Below are 22,830 nucleotides of genomic sequence, written 5' to 3'. Positions count from 1 at the left end.
TCAACTAATAGTAAGATGATGTTAGTTATTAGTTGTAAGTAAGATAAAGTGACTCAATGCCACGTGGCATAACAATTATTTTAAAGAGATTTAAATCGAAACATTTTCAATTAAATGATTTTGATACTTTAGACTTATTAAATAGCTGCAATCCCAATGTGGAATATCTCTGTACTCTTATGTAACTGAGCATTTATGTCAACCAAGTCAGACCAAGTGTTTATGTAATAAAGGCCCAATAAAAAAAAATGTACATGTCAAAAAGACAGTCCGGGCATTGACTGTCGCCGCGTTTGCTCATGTTGGAGCAAAAACGACATCTCGGGATCCCTCATCTGAAATTATCGCTCGGAGGACAAAGATTCCGAAGGACCTTAGTGAACAATTATTTTGAGGAGAAAAAGTACTACTTTTCCGAGTATTCGCTGTGAGAAGTGTGTAGAGTTACATTGTGACTAGGTTGAAGAATGAGAAAAAAATCTAATAAAACTTCTTGTATCTTGGTCGTAAATTTTCCAGCACACCGTCGTAGATAGAAGGACGATGAAAATAGGCACGCAATAGCAAACGAAACAATAACAATAATTGAAACGGATTGGGTTAAAATTCGAGTGCTTCAGTAATGTGACGCAGCGCGATTTGTGACAATCTTTTCACACTTGGCATTACTAGCACGGCCGTGCAGATACCGGAGGCAGCAAATATTGGACCACGCACTCGGAGGCGAACGGAACACCGGTCACGCCGCACCACAAATGGAAGCGTAATGAACCATCCACCGGGAGTGGAACCGTTTTAACAAATTCCCCGACACGTTCCCGACCGATCCCGGCGGGCGGCGGCGATGTCCTCCCCGACCGACCCCGAGCGCACCCTTCGCACCCAAAAGTAAGACGTTTCCGATTGGGCATGGCGTTTTTGATTGGCCCATAATGTCACCCACCGGCGGGGCGCCGGGCGTGCACGTGCGGCCGGCCGGCGAAGATTGTGTGCCTGGCAGCCCATAAATACTGATGGTGTCGAAAGGAACCCTCGCCCACCAAACAAAAAAAAAAGAGAAACAAAATTACCCATAACATCACCGCATTGCGTCAGCATCATGATGATTGCGTCAATTTGTCACCGATCCTTGGATAAGTTTCTCTCTTTTTTCCTGCTCCTGCCCGGTGTGCGTGCGTGCGTGCGTGCGTGCAGGGGTAACCCACGGACCGGCCATCGACAAATAGATGGCTTTTTAATTTACTGCGCCCACTGCATGCGTTGCCCAATTGGGCCGCCGACACTATTAAATTGTGATTAAGTGATTAAAACACAATAATGCAAATATTTTCCTTTTTTGTGACTAAAACGCCATTCACAGTGGAGTGCGTACGGAACAACTACACCACACTATTACGTGTTATTCTTCGTTCCAGCCAACAGCGATTGGCTTCCGTGGGGTCAGACCGTTTTTGTTACCCTCGTTATGGTGGTTATTAATTGGGTGTCTGTGCACGAATCAATTTCGTGTACGGATGCTACCAGCTGACTCTTTGTGTAGGATGGCGAATGCTAGATAATTTCTTGAGGTTGTTATTAAGTTTTTAGGTACAAGCCATGAAGACGATTCGCGTTAAGGACGTCCAAAAACAGCAATAATTCCTGATGTAGTAGAAAAAATACCAGATATCGTACCGGAAAATCGCCGAGTGAATGAAAGAGATTTAGCAGAAGCCCTAGGCATCTCATTCCGCGTAAGCATTTTAACAATGGCAAATACCCATGAATTAAAGTTCGAACTGTTGGAGCATTGTCCACCGTATTTACCAGATTTGGCCCTTAGCAACTTCCATCTGTTTCCTAACAAAAAAAAATCATGCGTGGACAGCGTTTTTCATCAAATGATGAGGTCAAATGAAAAGCATCTGTGAAAGCGTGTTTGGCAACACGTTCAGATTCTCACTTCTGGAATGGAATTGATAAATTGCAATCTCATTGGAACAAGTGTATTAATGTTCAAGGAAACCATACTGAATAATAAAGTGTATTTCAAACCATAAAATTGTGCTTTTCTTATTGAACCGCAAAACTGATTGAACAGCCTGGTATAAAACTCATAAAAGAAGTGAGGGTCGCCTGCTGTAAATGTATCATATGTGTATTGTACAATTCAAATGTACTTAGAAAGTTATCGAAAAAAAATTAAACATGATTTTTGAATGCTTCAACGAACGCATGGCGCAATATAATCATGTTATTAACGATCTATTACCTTTGAAAGGTTCTGTTCTTTCGAAAAGAAAATCCATTCCATTGAGCGTTAAGCCGTACGAAACTTTTTTTTTTCATATACAACATTATTCAACATTTAGAAACTGAAGAACATGGCAATTTGCAAAATCACTATAGACTCGTGTGTGGAACGTTTAGTTATTTTGACTTAAAGTCGACGACTTCCCGAACGAAACAACGCTTCTTTAGGCCACCTTCACAGCGCCAATGATCGACAAGCACCGAGCAATTAATGTGGGCTTATGGTTGTGTTCTTTTCAAAATCTACAATAAGTGATAATAAATTGGCAAACCACACACCTCGATTTTCTCGTTTACGATTCACGCGCGCGCTTGCCTTTTACTCGGGTGTTTTATGCTGGCCTTCGGTGCGCTCCTACGCCTCTCCTACGGTCTACTCCATCCTGTCCCCTGTCCGCCTCCGGTGGTCTTGTTTTGTTTTATGGAACAACTTTTACCACCATCGGTTGCGGTGTCTGATGAGGAAAGGACTGAAGGGCAACACCCCGAGTGTACGATGCTGCGAGGTGTGAAAACAAAAATATAACTCTAACGGAAGCTCGTAAATGCGCAAGATATTGCTTATAACGAACTCCAGCACGGCGTAGACGGGCGCTGGGCGCGATAGCAGCGCGCGAAGGTGATCTTCAGTCGACGGGCAGCTTTACGATCAACGATTGTCTAGCGCAAGGAGCGTTGTTTCTCGGTTCGATGGTGCCATGAAACCGAGCGCAGGACGAAGGCTGGCAATCGGCTAATAAAACAAACTGTTGTGAAGATGAGCACAGCAGATGGAGCAAAGCGAAGCGCGTTCAGCCGTGGTGGGGAGTACTTCGATTAATGAAATGCTCCCCCCCCCCCCCATAACGTGCTTCGTTGGTCTTCGATTCTTAGAGTGTGGTCGATGGTGTGCTAAGGCAGCTGCACACCAACGAATGTTTACATGTTGACTCATCACGAAGCCCACCTACGGTGGTCCGTGGGCTGTGTACGCGGCTGGGCCAGAGCAAATCACCGGACGGTGCAGATCGTGGATGGTTAATCCATCATCCGTCAGCTTTTATTGCTCCCTAACCGGAAGCTTTCGCTCGAAACTAGCAGTGAGCCGACTTCCCGGCGCGCAATACAACGTGATAGTGCAGCAGTCGAAACTGACCTGTTTCTACCGTACGCAGCACAACTTCATATCAGTGTCAATGTCATGTTAATAACCATCACGACAGAGGTACCTCTAAGCGACTTATTAGAAGAGACATCTGTAGTGACAAAACAATGGTTTCGTTTGCGTAAAGTGTTGAGCTGGTAGACAGAGAAGAGGTAAGCAATGGAAGGAAGACCTAAAGTGATATACTAGGTTGTTCATTATATTTGGAGACTCGATAACAAGGAGCGATGCTACAAGCCTAATTTTTGTTTTGTTATATTGGTACACTCTTCAAATGAACGTATGTGAAGTTTCATTTCAATCGGTCACTTAATTTTTTTTTACAAGCCATTTAGTATCGACATGTCACAATATTTTTTTACAGCTGTTTATGACGTCATCATTTGATGAAAAACACTTTCCGCACACGATTTTTTTTTGGTCTGAAAACAGATGGAAGTCGCTAAGGGCCAAATCTGTGAATAGGGTGGATACTCAACAATTCGAACTTTAATTCATGGATTTTTGCCATTTTCAAATGCTCTTGTGACACGGTGCATTGCCCTGATGAAAGAGGATGTTTTTCTTCTGCAAACCGGGCTTTTTTCAAATTTTCACTTTCAGTTGCTCTAAAATGTTACAAAAATAATCAAAATTTATTGTTTTATCAATTTGCAAGTAATCCGCTAGCAAAATTCCATTCGCATCCCACAAAACTGATGCTAACATCTTTTTAGCAATTTCTGGACGAACTCGTTTCGGAACTGAAGAAAAGGGTTCACACCACTCCTTAGACTCTTGTTTTGATTCAGGATCATGGTGATAGACTCAAGTCTCATCCACAGTGATGATTCAATGCACAAAATCCACTTTATCCTATCGAAAACGCTTTAAATGTTGTCAAGAAAGATGCATTCGAATGCTTTTTAGCGAATGCGGCACCCATTTTGCAAACAGCTTTCAGGAACCCAAAACTTCAGTCAAAATATTGGTTATACTGCTCAATGAGTTGGCTAGGTCTTGTACTTAATTTCTATCAGTGATTCGACGATTTTCGAAAACGATATCCTGTATTGTTTTACGATTTCCGATGTTGTGTCTGTTTTTTGACGTTTTTGACATGGATCGTCTTGAAGGCTACTACGACCACGTTTAAACTCAAACTCCCCTTTTAACCACCTAATTAAAGGCGAAGAGTCCTTATACACTTTCAACATTCGTTCATAATTTTCCTTTGCTTTAAACCTTTCAAAAATAAAAATTCAATCACTGCACGATACTTGATTTTTTCCATTGTGAAAAATACTGTGACATGTCGATACTAAATGGCTTGTAAAAAAAAACTAAGTGACCGATTGAAATGAAACTTCACATACGTTCATTTGAAGAGTGTACCAATATAACAAAAAAAAATTAGGCTCATAGCATCGCTCCTTGTTATCGAGGCTCCGAATATAATGAACAACCTAGTAGTCGAGCAAATTGGTACCGCAAAGGTATGGAGTAATTACATAGAAGAATTTGGTCTGGTCTACTTGCTAAGCATTCTTCATGTTGAGTAGTCGTTTGCGCTTTGTAATGAAAGATTTAAAAAAAATCAGGAGCTTTATACTTCCTACAGTCCTACAGTTACTTTACTTCCTATAGCCATGTCCTTGGTAAGTAAGTTTTATAATAATTAATTAACTGATTAGTTAATTAACTGATGGATTAACTGATGAGAAATGGTTTTGTTTGTTTTTTTGTTATTTATTTATTTATTTATTTATTTATTTATTTATTTTATTCTTATTTGAAATAAGGAGATTGCGCATCACATCGGAGCGCCGAGTGTTTGCATTCAGATGCTTGCTTTTTAGCATCTGTTAATTACCTGTCCAGTCCTTAAGTTATTAAGCTCATTTTGTAAGTCTGATCAAATGTCTAACAATCGTCGTTAATGCTATTGACTTACATTGCTTTCTAGCTGAACAGCGTATTTACCGACAAACGAAGGCAGGCATTCTTTAGAAGTTCGTGCAATTCTTGAAAACGTAGTATCGATATTAATATTAATTAATTATCGATATTAATGGTACTTAGTGAAATCGAAAGGAAGAACAAACAAACAAAAATCGCTTTGTGTTGTTCTCCGTACTCGGCTGTTTTGTTTTACAGTTTTAAAAATTGCGTAATGAACCGCATGTACTGACACGGATGCGGCCATCAGTCTTCCGTTGTCCACCGACTAGAACCGAACGAGGCTAAACGACCGCGGTAAGATAGCATGGAGAATGGTCTATCGTTTTCTCGTTTGTCATATGTTGCTGCGAAGCGAGCCCTCGGGAGGTCCGGCACTAAAGTGCATCGTCTTCGGCCACGCGTCTTCCGCATAACTTTCACGGTGTGCCGTCCGTGAGACGCATGTTCTTCCCGCATGACGAAGTCACCACAAAACATTCTACTCCCGGGTGCTCGTAACGGCATGCACAATGCACACTGACAGCCGCTTGTGCCGACGGCCTAAATTAAATTATTATATTTAAATGCGTGTATAAATAAATTTTACACACCAGCTAGCCATTGGATTCGGTCAGCGGGCGCTCACCATGGCGGGAATATCCGCTGCCGCAGCCGGGTGGCAGGAGTACGTGTAAAAATGAAATAAATATTTATCGTCATTATTATTTTCCATTTAAATGGCCCTGCGCCGACCATTTAATGCATCGGTTTCGAAGCTGTGGTTTTCCTTGGCCACATTAAGCGGGCTTCCTTCGCGGTCCAGGGTCCAGCCATTGCGGCGCTCTAAGTGAAGTCTCTCCGGTAGCTCCGCCGTCAGTCATCGGCAAGATCGGTTGATTGTTTCGATAAATAGGTCCCGGGACGCTATGCTTGATGCCGAGGCACCACGGAACGCCACGCCGGTTCAGGTCTCTCGCCACTTGGAGCCCGAACCACGATCCGACCAGCAATTACTTTCGGTCAACAGTAATTGGCATATCGCTTCTTCGGCCGACCGGCGGCTTCTCGGTTACTGTGCTCGGGTCCACACGCCTCGTAACGATCTCTTTGACACCTCCGGCTTTAATTTTGGGCGGCAAGTGCGGTTTGGCCAAAGTGAGCCACCGCAAATTAATAAGCCAGTGGCAAAATCGAACGCTGCTCAATACATGTCCGAGCGGTTAGTTTGCCCACGGCGAATTACTTTCGCTTCGTCTGCAATGTGTGTAGCTGGCAACATCCGATCGGTTGTCGGTGACAGATGCTCAGATCTTACGGCGGTCTCCATGGGGTTTGAGTTGAGCAAACACGCTGTTTAAATGCAAATGTTGCATACTTTGCGGTTTATTTTCACAACGCTTTCGTGTCATAATAAATTAACAATAGGAGAACATCATAATGTACGACAATACGATCGATGTTGCTCTACATAATGTTTAATGCATTGCTACCTCAATTCATTCATCATTTCATTAATTATCTCCTCTCCTCATTGCCTTGTGTGGTCATTACCACCGTGTTCAGTAAGTAGTCGTTTTGTAAACACTACATCGTTATCCATCATTTTTAAACCATACTGAGTGGCATCTTTTTTTTTTAAACTGTATTTCAGTTTGTAAATGGGAGTCACAGCATACTAAGTCTAAAACTGTAAAAGTGAATTGTTAAACTGATGGCTCAAGCTGTCAATTTTGTCCTCCTCATTATGCTTGTCTGTCAACATTAAGTTGTTTTGACATCAGGCAAATGACTTCATGTCGTAAAAACAATAAATTTAGTTTGCAATTTATTTTTGAAGAGGTCAGACTAAGTCGACTTTTGTACCTTTTAAAAGCGTTTTGCTGGGAACAGCTTTTCTGCTACCTGCTCCATAAATCTGCTACAAAATCGCATGAAATGCTTGTCGAAGCTTGTTTTTGGAAGATTGCAGTGCTTTATGCCCCCGCTGTATTCACCAGACTTGGCCCCTTCCGATTATCATTCATTTTCATGAATGAGACACGCTCGATTCCTACGATGAAGTCGAAACTGTATGACTAATTGCTTCAGGGTCGAAGTTGTTTGCTTCAAAAGACGAAGAATTCTTTCGGCGTAGCATCCACGATTTAGCAGAGAGATGGGAGAAATTTATATTCAGCGATGGCACATACTTTGAAAAAAATAGAATTTTGCATTTAAATGTGATAAACATTCGATTTCTTTGAAAAAAAGTTCACTTTCATATTTTCAGACCTGGTAAAAGGTATAATGGTTAAAAGTACCCCATTCTATTGTATTGTATTGTATCACTTTCCTGCATCTTAGTTAATTCTCTGTTGTACGTGATGATACGGATCGCTTGAGAAAAATCCTTCATCGTTGTCGTGTTCTTCCCTCCGCTTGAACTTATACTAAGTATTTCTCTTTCCTGAGTGTAGAGGCCGTCGATAGATAGCACTTTAAACAAATGCATCTTTTCCCTTTCTTTTAAAGAACGGATAAAAGCTAGTAAGCCAAACGGGATATTCGATGGCTACAATGTAGTTTTCTTTTGTTCTGTTTATTGTAAGTCAGCCATTGATATGCGTGTCCTTATGCAAACTTACATGACAACAGCGCCTGCTGCATGAGTAAATAGTCTTCGTGGTGACAAAACACAAACACTCTACACTTGCCGAAGCCGTGAACGAAGCTCCACCTTCATTCGGGCATGCGTCGTGCCGCGTTATATCCTGTCGGTCGCTGGCAGACCCTTTCGTGTATTGGTGCTTTGAGCAAACTGAGCTACAATTGAGCCCCCCAACATTCCCCCTTTTCTGCGCTCCCCCTTTCCGTTGCCCCAATCTCCGTTGGAGCATCGCGACACCTTTTCGAACCGCCGCGCGGCGTGTCAGTGTTGGTGCGCGGCGAAGGAAGGAAGCAAATTTATGGTCGGAATAATTTAAAAAGAGCAGATAATTGACTTCTGTTCAGTAACCGACCGAAACCCGTTCGGTGAGTTGTTTAATGTGGATAATTGATTTAATTGATGTTTTGTATCTTCGATTGTTATCGGAAACCGCACTGATTCACCCCGTTGCCAATGAGTGACTACAAATGGTTGACTTTCCCGGTTTCCCGGCGGTTTCCTGTTTCATTCAACAAGACACAAGTCGGTACACAAATAGTCCAAATGGGTGATTTACGTAACAGATTTTGACGAAACATTGGTTGTGCTAACACGTTTTTAAAATTTCAAACTAACTTAATAAAAGCCAGTTATGAACGTTTTAAAACAATGGCTTGACACAAATTCTGAATAGTAGAAAAAATTCTGCTTCAATGCCCTTCGCCAAATTGATGTTGAGAAAATTATCGTCTAACCGTCTACCAACCGTCGGTTTTTGGTAGCCGACCAGCACGAATTACGACCGTAAATCATTCGCAAATTATACACCATACGAGTGGCCTCTACGGTGGCTTCGTAAACACAGTAAAACCATAGCAAATATTTACCGCAAAGTTCTCGAACAGCGGCCGGGCGGTTTCTTATATGAAGTTGGTTTCCTTTGACTCGAAGTTGATCCGACTAGCTTACTGTGCCCTAAAAAATTTGGCTGGATGTTCCTAAATGAATTAAAAACACTAGAAAGGTAGAAAAATCGACATCGGCACGCCTAAAGGTACTTTTTCGTAATAAGATTGAGCCTGTTTGAGCCAGCACTTAATCAACTGTTTGGTGACACACGTTTAATAGCAGCTAATTTTTGTGCGCCTCGGTTACGGCTTGATCATGAGCTACCAGCGGCTTGAAACGAACACCGACCGTATATTAATCGATATGTAAAATCCATATGGCCTGGCAGCGACTGGGCAGCTCACCGCAAATTGCCACTTTCCTGGAACGCCAACCGTATACTTGGCGTACGTATGATGAATTGGCAGTAGCCTCGAAAGGAGCTCGCTTCGTGTCTGTTACGGCGCAGGTTGATGTTTCAATCTACCAGGCCGCGGTCTTGACAAGTATCTAATTTGCATCCGACTGGCTGGTGCATTTACAGTTATCGTGTTTGCTTCCAATCGGTTTGCCTGTTGTTGCGCATCTAATTTGCGACGATTCCGAGCCACGGAAACAGTGCCACTTTGATGCTTCTATGTTGCGGTTTTTGTGCTGCATCAGGTTTCACATGCGTCTGATAGCAAACAAGCTGTCTGATTAGGCGATCGCTTCCCAAGTGAATGAATGGATGGCGAAAACCAATATTGGTTTCACCATTCTCTGAACGATGATGACAAGAGCTCGAAGGAGCGATGAAAGATGGACACGGATAAGGCAATTCAACGAGGCGCACGGATGGTGGATAAACCAACCAGAATGGTGCGCCGGCGAAGAAGCAGTGACAACATAAAAGTAAAGATGAGCTGACAACCGGCATGAACAAACAAAGCATAAATAATAAGGAAAGTATTAAAATCAGAATGTTAACAGCATCCGAATCGAAGCTCCAAACCCCATCGGGACTCGCAGCTCAAAGGAAGCGACAGCTCCTCGAACCGTCTGTAACTGTCGCCGGCCGCCGTCACACCCAACGCCCGGGCCGGGGCTTTGCACTTTGCATAAATTCGTCGTCCCTTGCAGGCCGCTTTTCACGGTCACCACGGCCAAACCAGTTATGCTGATTACGCCCCGGGCCGGCGCAGGCCAATGGTGCCGCATCGGCAAATTATTATAATCTTATAATTTATTTTAATAATTTTATTACATTTTTATTCCGATTTGAACGACGATTTTCGGCATTTTTGGCCTGTCATCTTGAATCGATTTAATGTGGGGCTTACGCCGGAATCCCGTCGGAAAACTCCCTCAGTCCGAGACCGGTGGAAGCAAACTAATATTGGCCTTACCCAGGATTTCGCCTTTTTAATCCGCCGAGCTGAGAAAAAAACATTGTCGCATTGCGTTTGTTCATCCGTCAAGATTTCATTTCTCATCGTGCTGACTCTTCTTTTTGATAAAAGAAACCCAATCGTCGCTCTTCTACCTTCTTTTGTTGACGATCGTTCAATTAAACAACGATAACGATTGATTTTCCACGTCATTTTGCGGTGCGGTTAAAATGTGATCCTTCCGCTATCCTTGGACATCGTCTCGTCCAGTGGCGTGGCTAAACATCGATGCTACAAGAAGATAAAGTGGATGAGCATGTTTGACGGGTAACCGATGCCATTTGTTAGGGGTGGCTCCTGCCGATGTGTCCCTGCGCTTAGGAGACCCGGAAAAGGTTGAAAGAAGAAACAGAGTCCCTGCTACTGTGTTCGGCTTCGTGGAGCCGGCCTGGGACGCTTTCCGTCTAGGGACGCTTCTAAGCCACCATTCCACGGCAACGGAACGGCACTCGAGCTACTAATCTTCCGCCATTTAGGGAAACGCATGTGCATGCGATGCTTGTGGGAAGGTGATATCTATAATCGATTACAATTTAATAGGCTATCATCATCGTCAATTGTTATTACTTCATTCCGTGCAAACGCCAGTCTAGCCCGCCGCCGGAGCCGGATCGTGTTGCGTGCCGTGGTGCCATTTTGACGATTTTGTAAACATGTTTTTAAACAATATAAAGTTGCGGTTTCGCTTCGCCCCATGCGGGATGTGGGTCGAAAATTGGCCCCTGAACGCCGGTAAACGACATAATAAAATCGAATTTAAATTTTCCAACGGGGTGCTTCCGAACACGACCACGGTTTTCGACGCAAACTTACTGTTGAGGAGCTTTTTCCGGTGTTTCTTCGTTTTCCGGTGTTTCTCGACAAGCTTCGTTTGCCTCCCATTAGTCGTGTTGTGTTCAACGTGAGCAAACGCGGAATCCAGCTTTCTTATGTCTACCAGGTCTAAATGTCCAAGTGTCTTTTTCAGGTCTATGAATCTATGAAATCGCATTTTTGACAAAGAAATCAAATGCCTATGAAAAACTCTACTTTATTCAAAGTATGTGCCATCGCTAAGTATGATAATGTAAATCTCTGATGTTTTTTGTAACGGTTTGTTTTTACGGGCTGTGGGTTGTTGGTCCCGCGCTATGGAGTCAAGTTAATGCACAAGTTGTAGCCCATTCTGGTCATTTTTCCGTTAATGCATGGTTCCAATTGAACATTTGTTGTCAGTCATTTATTTCGCCTGGTTTTAAGAGCTTGTGGTACACCACATCTTTCTGGGCCCCTCAGAAAGTCCTTTTTAGAAGTCCGCTGACGCGCTTCTAAAATCAATATCACCATTTTTAAACTTTTTAAACCGCTTAGAGCACTGCGATCTTCCATAAACAAGCTTCGACTAGCATTTAATGCGATTCTGAAGCAGTTGTCTTCAGCAGCTAGCAGAAAAGTAATGATCCCCGCGAAACGACATTTTCAGGCACAAAAGTCGACTTGGTCTAACGTCTTCAAAAATAAATTGCAAACTAAATTTATTGTTTTTTCGACCTGAAGTCATTTGCCCGATGTCAAAACAAGTTAATGTTGACAGAAAAGCATAATGAGGCGATCCAAGTTGACAGCCAGAGCCATTTTTAACCCAATCCGATTTCATAGATCTGGTAAAAGTTTGGTTCAATTGTGATAACACAATTGTGATAACACAACACACACATTTTTGGTATGACCATAAGCTCCGCTATTGCTCTCACTTAATTCGGTGGTCGTCTAGCACCGTTTGGTGGACTTTGCAGGTAGTTGCAGTATTTGGACTCATCATTGCCCATGCTCTTAGCCAAATATTTCATTATCCCACGGTAGCTTTCATTTCATTTCTTTCAGCGTAAATTCTCCAAATCCCTATTCCGCTCCGCTGAATCCGAATCTATTGCACATACGGAGCTCAAATGATTGACCACATCGTTCGTTACGTCGCTCGCCACAGTTAAACCACAATAATGTCTGAGACTAAAATTGAGCTACGAAATTGACAATCGTCAATATTGATAATATTTTGGGGCCATTAATTTCGGATCGGATTACGAGCTTCCGTTAGTTCGTTGAAACTGAAACTTACTGGGGCTTACCAATTCCAGTTGGTGAGTGTTTTGCGAGCCCACTGGGGACAGTGTAGTAGTTCCTTTCCTTTTCGGCCCCTGAAGGACTGGGGCACTCATAAATAGCGGGATTACTACGTTGCTTGGGCCGTCCTGCGTTCCGGGTTCGATCGCCAAACGGTTTACCATTAACCTTTCAGCGGTGGCGTTTCGTTAAATCAGAAGTCCAGACCAAAGGCACGGTCAATCGACGAGAAGGGCGAAATAAGAGAAAAAATCACTATTTCAAAAATATACACACAAAGTCATAAAGGCAAACAAATTGTGCGAGTTAAACGGCCAACGGGCCCCAACCTGCGCAGAGGATGTCCATGCAAAAAGCCCAAGTTAAACATTGTGTTATGCTCGCCGATCCGCGGCCACGGCACGTAAGCACCTTTTTTCAATTCTCCATCATCATCATCAGCACTTCATAAACCTTTCCTAGGCCAGACCGGGCTTCTCGGGCTCGAAGCCAGACCGGGCCCTCGCGGGTTGGTTGCCTTTCTTTTCCACGGCGCATTATTTTTACAATCGTTTTCGAGTTTTGCGCCAGCCAGCCAGCCACCGGCGGACGGTAGATAAAGCTGGCTAACTTATTGTATCGTAAATATCGATAATTTAATTAAAATTTTGACACCGAATTGGAGAATAAATTAGGGAAATTATGATCGCGCACCGTCGATCGGTGCGCGCGTCCCGTTTGAAGTCCTGCGGCTCGGCCGCGGGACGGAAAGGTCGCGGGGCACATCTCCTTGGGCAATCCGCGGTTCGCTCCGTTTAGATTCGCATTCGTCACGCGGAGCTCGAGTTGCTCCGATATGCAGATGCAACGCCGCTTAGACCGCTCTGACCTTGCTCACCCCCGGTCTGACCCACCCGGTGGGGTCGCTGGCCCATCCGTCTGTCCGTGTCCGTCCGCGGAACATGCGGCCACGGTTTTATGCGCAGGCGGCTTACGTTTGGCCGCGTGTTTGCTCACCGGCTGGCCGGCATTTTATGGTCGACAAGCCACTTCACCCGGATCGGAACCCGGACGGGGTGGCCGCGGCCGCGGGTGCCATAAAGTAGCATTTCCAATCGTGTTCGGCACTTGCCCGTCAATGCGCGTCCCGGCCCACGGAACGGCCACTTTATCGCTCCTAATTTTTTTAAGGGTCTGCCGTGGCGACCCCACCGCAGGACGTTCTAGGGGCCAGGCCGGGGTGGGAAATTTATATTTTCGCTCACGCCCGGCTTCGGCACCGGAGAAATTATTTGTTCTGCGAAACCTCAAGACGGCTCCCGACGGCGCGCGCGCACACGGGATGAAGTCCTTTCGTCGCGGTGCTGAAGATGATTGAAATGGTAATGGGAGTTGCTCCGGCACGGGATGCAAACCATTTTATTGGACCCCATCGATACACGCCGCCGACGCGGCTTTGAAGCCCCGACCGACGAGCGGCTCGATATTGACACCGAATTATGCGCGCCGCCGATAGCCGCCGTCGACCTTCTCGCCACGCCAATCCAATTTAGATTGCTTCATTAACCTTCGCGGCCACTGCACCCGGGAGGTGGCGCTCCCGTACTCCGATTGTCCTGCGGCCGCGGTCCAATAAATCAAAACGTGGCGCGGTTGCCCGGCCGGGCGCGTGAGGTGTGACACTGACGTATGGGCGATTGAGCGGAGTAATTAAACGCGCTTAAGCACGTTATCAAGTGACAACCATTTATCACCTGCCAAGTGACACGGTAGTGCGTAACGCCAGTCGATCGGCTTGCGCGTGCGTTCGCCCGATCACGCCCCGGTCAGGTTGATCACCTTGCGCCGCCTTGCGGCTTTCCCGCGTGTGACGGGCCCTTTTGAACGCGCCGTCCCCGCCGTCCGCCACCGCCAAGTGCCATTAATTAACATTCGGTTTTTTTCCTTGTTTGATCTGCAGCTCTCTCTCTCTCGCTCCCTCTGTGTCTCTCTCTCGGTTGCGGGCGGCTCCGTTTTATCGGGCGCTCCAATCTCGGGTTTATGAGTGGTCGCGTTTGTTCAACGATTTTATGGAATCGCGCGCCGCGGCGTGGCGTGCGTCGCCCGGATCTCAAACCCCCCGGGGGGGAGAGTGGTGTCCCTCCTCTAATGGCCAGCGGTCCCCGGCTGGGACCGGGCGACAACGCGCCCGAGTCGGAGCGAGATTTGATTTAATGACTTGTTTATTTGCATATTTATTAATCTCATCTATTCGATCTATAAACACACAAGCCGCGCCTGGGCTCGGGCCACGGTCCGGTCGATAGAAATCGGCCGGCCGTTCGTAGAGATCGGGCACGGATCGCGGGCTCACAATCCTTTATGTGCTTCATTTTCATAAATTTGTGGCATTAAATCGATCCCTTGCTGAGCGTCTCGCAGCAGCAGCAGCGGCAGCCGGGGATGCTTTGATGATCGACCGGCACCCGAGTGGTGGAGCTGAGTGCCGAATCTGGGGTGCCGGTGGGTTAATTGATTTCTTGCCTTTTACCCAGCTCTCCAGGCTCGGCGGGTTTTTCCGACACCGAGCTACCTAGGCGCAACTACTAGGTTGTTCAATAAGTTCGTAGCTTCGGTAAGAAAAACACATTTTTATGGTTTGAAACACACTCTATTATTCCGTATGGCCTTCCTGGACATTGGTCCAACGAGACTCCAATCACAAAATTCCATCCTAGAAGTGAAAACTGGAAGAGCTACGCTAAAATACGCTGAAGCAGTTGTTATGACGTCATCATTTGATGAAAAACGCTTTCCGCGCACGACATATTTTTAGGTCTGAGGTTGAAGAGATTGGTTTTCTTCTGCAGACCGGGTCTTTTTTCACAAATTTGATTTTTCATTTGGTCTAAAAAGTTACAACAATAATTAAAATTTATTGTTTTAACGATTTGCAAGTAATTCACAAACAAAATTCTATTCGCATCCCAAAACCTGATGCTAACACCTTTTTGGATGATTTCTGGACGAACTCGTTTCGGACCCGAAGAAAAAGGTTTAAAACACTCCTTAACCTCTTGTTTTGATTCAGGATCATGGTGATAGACCCACGTCTCGTCCATGGCGATGATTTGATGCACAAATTCACTTTATCCTTTCGGAAAAGCTCAAAATGTTGTCAAGAAAGATGGATTCCAATGCGTTTTTGTTCTACTTTCAGTGAATGCGGTACTTTCTGCCACCCAATACTTCAGTCAAAATATTAGTTATACTGCTCAATGATATGGCTAGGCCTTGTATTAAATCTCTTTCAATCATTCGACGATTTTCCAATACGATATTCCGTATTTTTTTACAATTAAAAGTGTTGTGTCTGTTTTTTGACGTTTATGACATGGATCGTTTTGAAGGCTAGTACGACGACGTTTAAACTCAAAAACCCGCCTTTTTATTTTCTAATTGAGGGCGAAGAGTGTTCTTATACACTTTTAACTTTCGTTCATAAATTTCCTTTGCTTTTAAAGCTTTCACCAATAAAAAATTAAATTACTGCAGATACTTGATTTTTTATATTGTAAAAAATATTGTGACACTTCGATACTAAATGGTTTGTAAAAAAATATTAAGTGACATATGAAGGGTGTACCAACATAAACAAATTAATTTAGGCTCGTAGCAGCGCTCTCTGTTATTGAGACTACGAACTTTTTGAACACCTCAGTACTAGACACTGACCGGACCGGAGGAGAGTGTGCCGCTAATTGCCGCACTCTAAGCGCGGCTCCAACTCGGAGTGAGGTCCTGTCACTCACGGAACCGCCACCGCTATCGGGAATCAATCTCAGGCTCGTCCGATCGACCGTTTCAGCAGCTCTTCGGTAGGTTCCATTGGTTGACGTCAGGCGGTCCCGGTAAGGACTGTCTAAGGTGGCCGCAATTTACGCAACTTGGCACCCCACGGAAAGGGTGTTTACTTTTGCGCCGCGCGAATTTGCACGAAAACCCTAACCTGATCCGCGCACTTCCTGCAGATGGCGCGGGCTGGCTCGCTGCGTAGCTGAAGACCGGCGCAGCGCAAGATTTATGTGCGATAATGCTAGGGTTTAATCTAGATAATTAATTCCACACCGAGCCGCCCTTCTCTCCGAGCGCTGCCTTCTTGGGCAGCGAACGTTATTTAAATAAATCGCGTTTAATTTGTTTTTGCAATTTCATTACCACGAAGCCGCGGCGTTGCGCGAAGGTGTGAGGGCTACCATTTTCCGCGCTCGGGTGCATTAGCAAGAGATCCCCGCGAGGCCCGACCCAGGGCAAGATGTGTGACTGTGGACTAATAAGACGTTGCCGAAGGTCCGCCAGTCCGCGGAGCACACCATATTAGGAACTGGTTTGTTCGACCCATGTGTCGTATCGGACTGGATTCGCTAAAGATTCCTTTCGATTCCACCAACTAACAGTCGCAGCGCATAGCTTTTCAGCAGCTGCCCGCTATCTTCCGGCCTTTGGTGACTTACTTTGAGTTTACTTTTGCAAACGCAGCCTCGACGCAGTTTTCAACAGAAATGATTAACGTCAGAGGCGTCAGCCGTTCGGTCGACACCGGCACGGAAATTGTTCTGTGTAAATACTGTGCTCCCCGGCCAGCCAGCGTGGGGCAGCAATTAGAAGTGCGCCGGGCCGGGCAGTAATGATCACCTTCGACGGCTTCTACGTCCGATCGTCGGCCGGGAGAGGCGAGAGAAAAATCATTGATATTGGATTGCCGGCTGGCGCAATACACTAACTAATGATTATTGGTGGCGGGGCGTGCTTCATCGGCCGCCATAATTGTGCGTCGAGTTACTCCTTTAATTGTGTTATGATGTTGAAGCTAGTGCCCCTGTCTTGCTTGCGATCTCGTCTCGTCGATCTTCTTACGGAAACAACAAATAATGTCCAAGCCAAGCATGTTGATTGGAGTATCAAGACAAGTGTTTAATGTTCACAGAGAAGCCCTTTTCGTGCTCAACGATGACGTACCTAACCCAAACACTCATCTGCATTGTACCTACTACTGAGGCTGTTTATTCTGCATAACTAAATTGTGTTTCTAAAGTTTATATTGTTTCTAAGGCCATGTACATCATGAGCTCATAGACAGGTTTTCAGACAACACCGCTGTCTAAAATGTTCATATAGAACTGTCCCGATTGATGTAACACATTTATTAAATACAGCATTATCCATTTTGTAGTTTCGAAATCACAGGTCTCACACTTTACAGTTTTTCTTCCACACTTTACAGTTATTTCTTCTTCAATCAGTGTTTTAGTTGAGTGTCTGCTATTTTAGAACTTGAATCGCTTTCCAACAGAACAACGTGTTAAAATTAATAAAACTTACTACAAAAGTAAGGATTTAAACTTTAATGCGTTTCGAGCTATTAGAAGTGTCTTTGGTCGTAATAATTTGAAGAACCGAGTAGAATTTTAGATATTCAGAGCCTTGTACATCATCGTAACGTACGCACAGCTGAAAATATCGCGCTCTGTAAGTGGCCAAAGATTCAAATTCGCAGATGAACTGTTCGTATTGGTCGTCATCGAAATTTGCATCTGGATTTGCACCTGCATCCATATAAAGTCCAGCTAACACAACAACTGAAGCCTACTGACCACAACAACAACGAAGAAAATACGCCGATTGGGTTCTTGAACAACAGGCCAAAAATGTTAATTTTTTCTGTAAAATTTGCTTCAGCGACGAGGAACATTTTTCACGCATTCGGGGCACTGAAAACCATCAATCGATTGAAGAGAGGTCGTTACTTCCCTAAAATTTAGGGCTGTATGGTGCGCATTACAGGCTGGCAGAGTCATAGGATCCTGTTTTTCGCAAAATGACGAAGGGAGGACCACTACCGTCAATTCCGAGCAATACCACCAGATGATAAGTAATCGGTTTGGATTGCGATTAAAAATATGGACTTAGAAGTTGTGTGACCAAGGCGGGGTAACGAGCCACACAACACGAGACTTTGGTCGGCTTGTAATTTCGCGTTTTGGTGATGTCAATTGCCGACCATGCGATCATGCGATTTGTTGGACTTTTTCTTGTGGCGCTACACAAAAGATCGTTTTTATGCTGACAAGTCTTTGGAGTATTTGAAAAATAAATTAAACACCAGAAAGGTTTACACAAAAGTCATTGAAAATTATCTGACCAGAATCAACTGTTGCAATAGCAATCCCTAGGCGGTTCACACTTAATAGCAAAATACAAACTATATGATCAAACAATATATCATTAAAAACTTAATTTTTCATGTGATTAAAGTACAGGTTTGAAATTAGCAAATAAATAGTCCCCTACCTTGAACGTTTTGAATTTTGAATCTTGTTCTCTATTGCAAAATGGTAGAAGAGTTGAAAATCATCAAACCAATTTTATTGATTTAAAATTTTCAACAACATATTTTTTTCAATAGGTCACGTTATGTATCACACATAAAACACCCATATTTGAGGTGGCTTGAAAAATGCGATTACAAATTGTACGCCTTCGCCTTCCAGCATGTTATTCGCCTTTCGCGTGTAGCCTCAGCGCGAGTAACAACCGACCACGGCGCACTTACTGGCACCTTATGGCCGGAAGTGGGAAAAATTGTAAAATAAACAAACTCAAAAATCCAATCCAAACAAACGCTCCGTCACCTGTCGCGCCCTGCTTCCTATTTGTCACGCAAAACAGTGTGTGGCAGGCAAGTCAAGCGAAGCTTTGCATAAAATCAATTCGCGAATCACGCAAACTCGTAACGTGCACTCTGCGCTGTTCATTTACGCGCCACCCGTTCGTCCCTTCGCAGTCCGCTGCATTGAGGACCACGAAGGACCAGGCCAGGCAATGAAGAAGCGAATCCGTTCCTCACAAAAGTCGAGCTGAGTTGCTTGTCAAGTTTACAGTGATACTCAAGTAGCAAGTTGTTGCGTGGACAATAAATTCTACATTTTTGAGCCCGGGTATACAGCAGACGATGCGTCTGATGTTAAGAATGGCTCCGTAAGCTATGTGCACCGCACAATCTAAGGCTTTTCTTACCTTACCGATCGAAACATGGTGGGTCTGGGTGGGTATTTTTTCCCCGAGCCACCATATTTGCCGGGGTAGTGGGACCCGGAGCACTCAAACAAACTCGACCTAACGTGTGCCTTCATTCATCGATCCGTCTCGACCCCAGCGTGTAGCTGGTTGCCGCATTCAATTTTCGTCGCGATACATTTTACCCAGCTCCAGCAGGTACACAAGGACTCTACGGCAAGGCACCAGAAATACGGCCAACCTCATCCGGGGCAAGGAACGGGGCAGGAAAGTGATGAACGGGATGGAGGTACTAAGCAGCCACAGGCACACACACACACCAGCGCTTCAGGGGCGTCAAACGAGGATAGTGTTTATTTTAATTACAATCCTCGCAGGCAAAGATCTCCGTTTGTTTAACGATTTGGGCGTTACGGGTCTTTCCGGGAGCGCTTGCTGCGCTTTTGCAGCCATTCACTCCTGGCAGGTCCTAGAATTAGACACTTTTCATCCGTTGAATGGATTGTGGTGGTTTCATTCATGAAACTCCAAAACCTTGCTAGAGTATGGTAATAATAAAATAGCAACACCAGGGATACCAGGATAACATTTACGGAAAATGAGGCATCCAAATTCGCCGCTCGAGTTGCTCGTTACTCGAGCTGAGTTACCGAGTTTGATAGCAAATAAAGGTTAATAATTTAAAACATATACCCCGTAACTACCAACAATACCAAATAAACATTATTTTGGATTGTTGAATTAATTTGAGCACTACATTCATATGCTCCGAATGGCACGAATGTTCCCGTACATTGATTATTGTTAAAAAATTTGCCTGAGGATGAGTTGAAGATTCAAATTACCTCATATGAATTCAAAGCGAAATACTTTTGATAAAAAAATCAACCGCATTTAAACCAAACCTAATTTGCGGCGATAAATTGACGTTTGTTAAATTGTATCTTGGTCGTTGTATTTGCAACAAAACTAAACGTTGGTCTTAAGGTCTTAACACAAACATTTACAGCTCTATAAAGATACATTCTCTCACATTGATTCTTTCACATTTTGTGCGTAGTTAGTGGAGCACAGGGTGCGTAATCACGACAGGGAATATTTAAATGTTAAATAACTCCGCCACCTATCAGTCGATTTTTACAAATCAGCCAAATTTTGAAACTTTAGTTTTTGCCGTTTTAGTCATGAATCGATTTACGCCAAAAATTGTAGCGCTCTACGTTGAAAATAATCGTTCAACTGCTAAAACTGTGCGTGATTGCCGAATTTCTTCTGACTTCTTTCTGTGGGGCTTTGAAGAGTAAGGTTTATGCCAGCCAACCAAAGACCATTGAAGAACTGAAAGCTTACAGCGGATGCTATCATGCCGGAAATGTTGTCAAATAATGCTCAAAAACAATGAATAATGGCCGCTTTTTGTGTGTTTAATGGAGGCAATCATTTGAACGATATTATATTCTGAGTAATTTCAATTAACAAATTACCAATAAACGGCATTCTATACCCTAAATAAATCTTGTTCATTTGTCAAAATCGACTGAAAAACGGCGGAGTTCTCCAACGTTTAAATACTCCCTGTCGTGATTACGCACCTTGTAGTTACAGAGTGAACCGAACCGAACTGATACGAACGTGCCCAAGCCCCGGAGGAGCCCCGGATCGCTCAAAAACAAAACTACCGACGGTGTTCGTGGGGTAAAAATAAACAAATTTATTCGTCTCCGTGTCTTCTTTCTGCGCACACACAATGGCAATGTCTTAACCTCTGGTAGTAACGCGTCCCTTATCAAGTTATCATGCACTCGAAAATATAAAACTATACGAATAAAACATCACATTCAGTCGAAGTTGGACAAACCGGCGGTGGCGGTGAGCGATTCGTCCCGTGGTTTGGCCGCAGGGGTCGCAGGACCTTGCGCGAGGAACACAAGTACCGTAACGAGATCGTTGGCAATTGCAGTTTGGGGTCCCGGTGCGGCTTCAAGCGATCGCTAGGGACTGCGGTTCGGGCCGCAACGCTTGGTGCGGATGCAGCGCGGATGGCGGTGGATGATGCGCCCCGTGATGGTGCACGTGGTGAGGGTGAAAGGCGGCCCCGGCCGATTGCAGAAAGTAGGCCGACGACGGCGGTAACTTGCCCAGTGGCAGGAGCAGCGGATGCACCGGAACACCCGACCCAACGTAGGGTGTCCCGAGTGCTGCGGCAGCGGCGGCCACCTGCTGCTGATGATGATGCTGCATGACCGCGGCGTACTCGTTGAACGCGGAAATGTTGCTCATAAACTGTTGCTGGCTGAGGTGCCGCAGTTGCTGCTGCTGCTGCTGGTGGTGGTGGTGGTGCTGGAGGTGATGATGTTGCGGTGGCAGGATACGGTCACTCTCCTCGGAATCGGAGCAGCTGTCGGGCTCGATCAGACTTTCGATCGTGAACGATCGCTTTGGTTTGGGCGGGTTTGGGGGCGTGCTGACGGCCGGGGCGACCGGAACCGGCACCGGCAGGACGACGGCGGGCGACTCGGAGCGCAGGGGAGCGGTGGAGCATACCGGAGGTGGCTGTTGTTGCGGCAGATCTTCCGGTGGCGAGAGCGGAGGAGAAATCGGCGCATACAGGACGTTCGGTGGCGAGAGGCTCGGTTCCGTCAGCGGCGGCGGATAGTAGCCCGGTGGTGAGTCGTGGTACGTTGGCGGGGCTCCGGTTTGTGCCAGGAAGAAGCGGTTCATGTTGGCGAGCGCCACGAACTCCTCGTTCAGCCAGTCCTTGTCGGTTTGGTGCAGCTTGAAGCGCTTCCGGCGCCGCAGGAGGCTGCCGTTTTGGAACATATCGAACGCCTTCGGGTGGAGCGTCCAGTACGCACCCTTGCCGGGACGATCCGGTCGCCTCGGGACCTTGATGAAACAATCGTTGAAGCTCAGATTGTGCCGGAGTGAGTTCTGCCAACGCTGCGTGTTGGTCCGATAGTACGGGAACCGATCGGTGATGAACTTGTAGATGTCGTTGAGCGACAGCATTTTCTCCGGCGATGACCAGATGGCCATTGCCGTGAGCGAAATGTACGAATACGGTGGCTTCTGGTCGCCGTAAGACTCGCGCGATGGGCGAGGCATTTTCCCGAACACACGGAACACAGGATGTGTAAGCTCACTCGCACGATGTAACTCTTTTTTCACACTCCACGTAGCACCGTGTGTCTGATTTAACTTCTCAACTCTGAGGAGGTCACACTCTGAGAGGTCCTTCACGCGCGCCGATCCGTTTCCAACAGTTGCTCGAAAAAGACTAACATCGGTCAGTTTTCTGCCGTTGAAGTTACGTTGAATCGCGGACTTACCCACACACCAACACACCCAGAAATCCCAGGTTCGATCAGCCTATCAAAAGCGTCCGTTCTGCG

General features: G+C 45.3%; 1 protein-coding gene across 1 annotated transcript; it reads right to left on the bottom strand.

Moving 5' to 3' along the window:
• Positions 1–21,209: 21,209 nt before the first annotated feature.
• Positions 21,210–22,543, bottom strand: LOC128273162 (fork head domain-containing protein FD4-like). The gene has a single exon (XM_053011086.1). The coding sequence runs from the start codon at positions 22,541–22,543 to the stop codon at positions 21,419–21,421; it is 1,125 nt and encodes a 374-aa protein (XP_052867046.1). The 3' UTR covers positions 21,210–21,418.
• Positions 22,544–22,830: the final 287 nt, after the last annotated feature.

The sequence above is a fragment of the Anopheles cruzii genome, chromosome 3, assembly GCF_943734635.1.
Source record: "Anopheles cruzii chromosome 3, idAnoCruzAS_RS32_06, whole genome shotgun sequence".
In the NCBI taxonomy this organism is placed as follows: domain Eukaryota; kingdom Metazoa; phylum Arthropoda; class Insecta; order Diptera; family Culicidae; genus Anopheles; species Anopheles cruzii.
The sequence above is the reverse complement of the archived record's forward strand: the minus strand, read 5'-3'. Positions and strand labels throughout refer to the sequence as shown.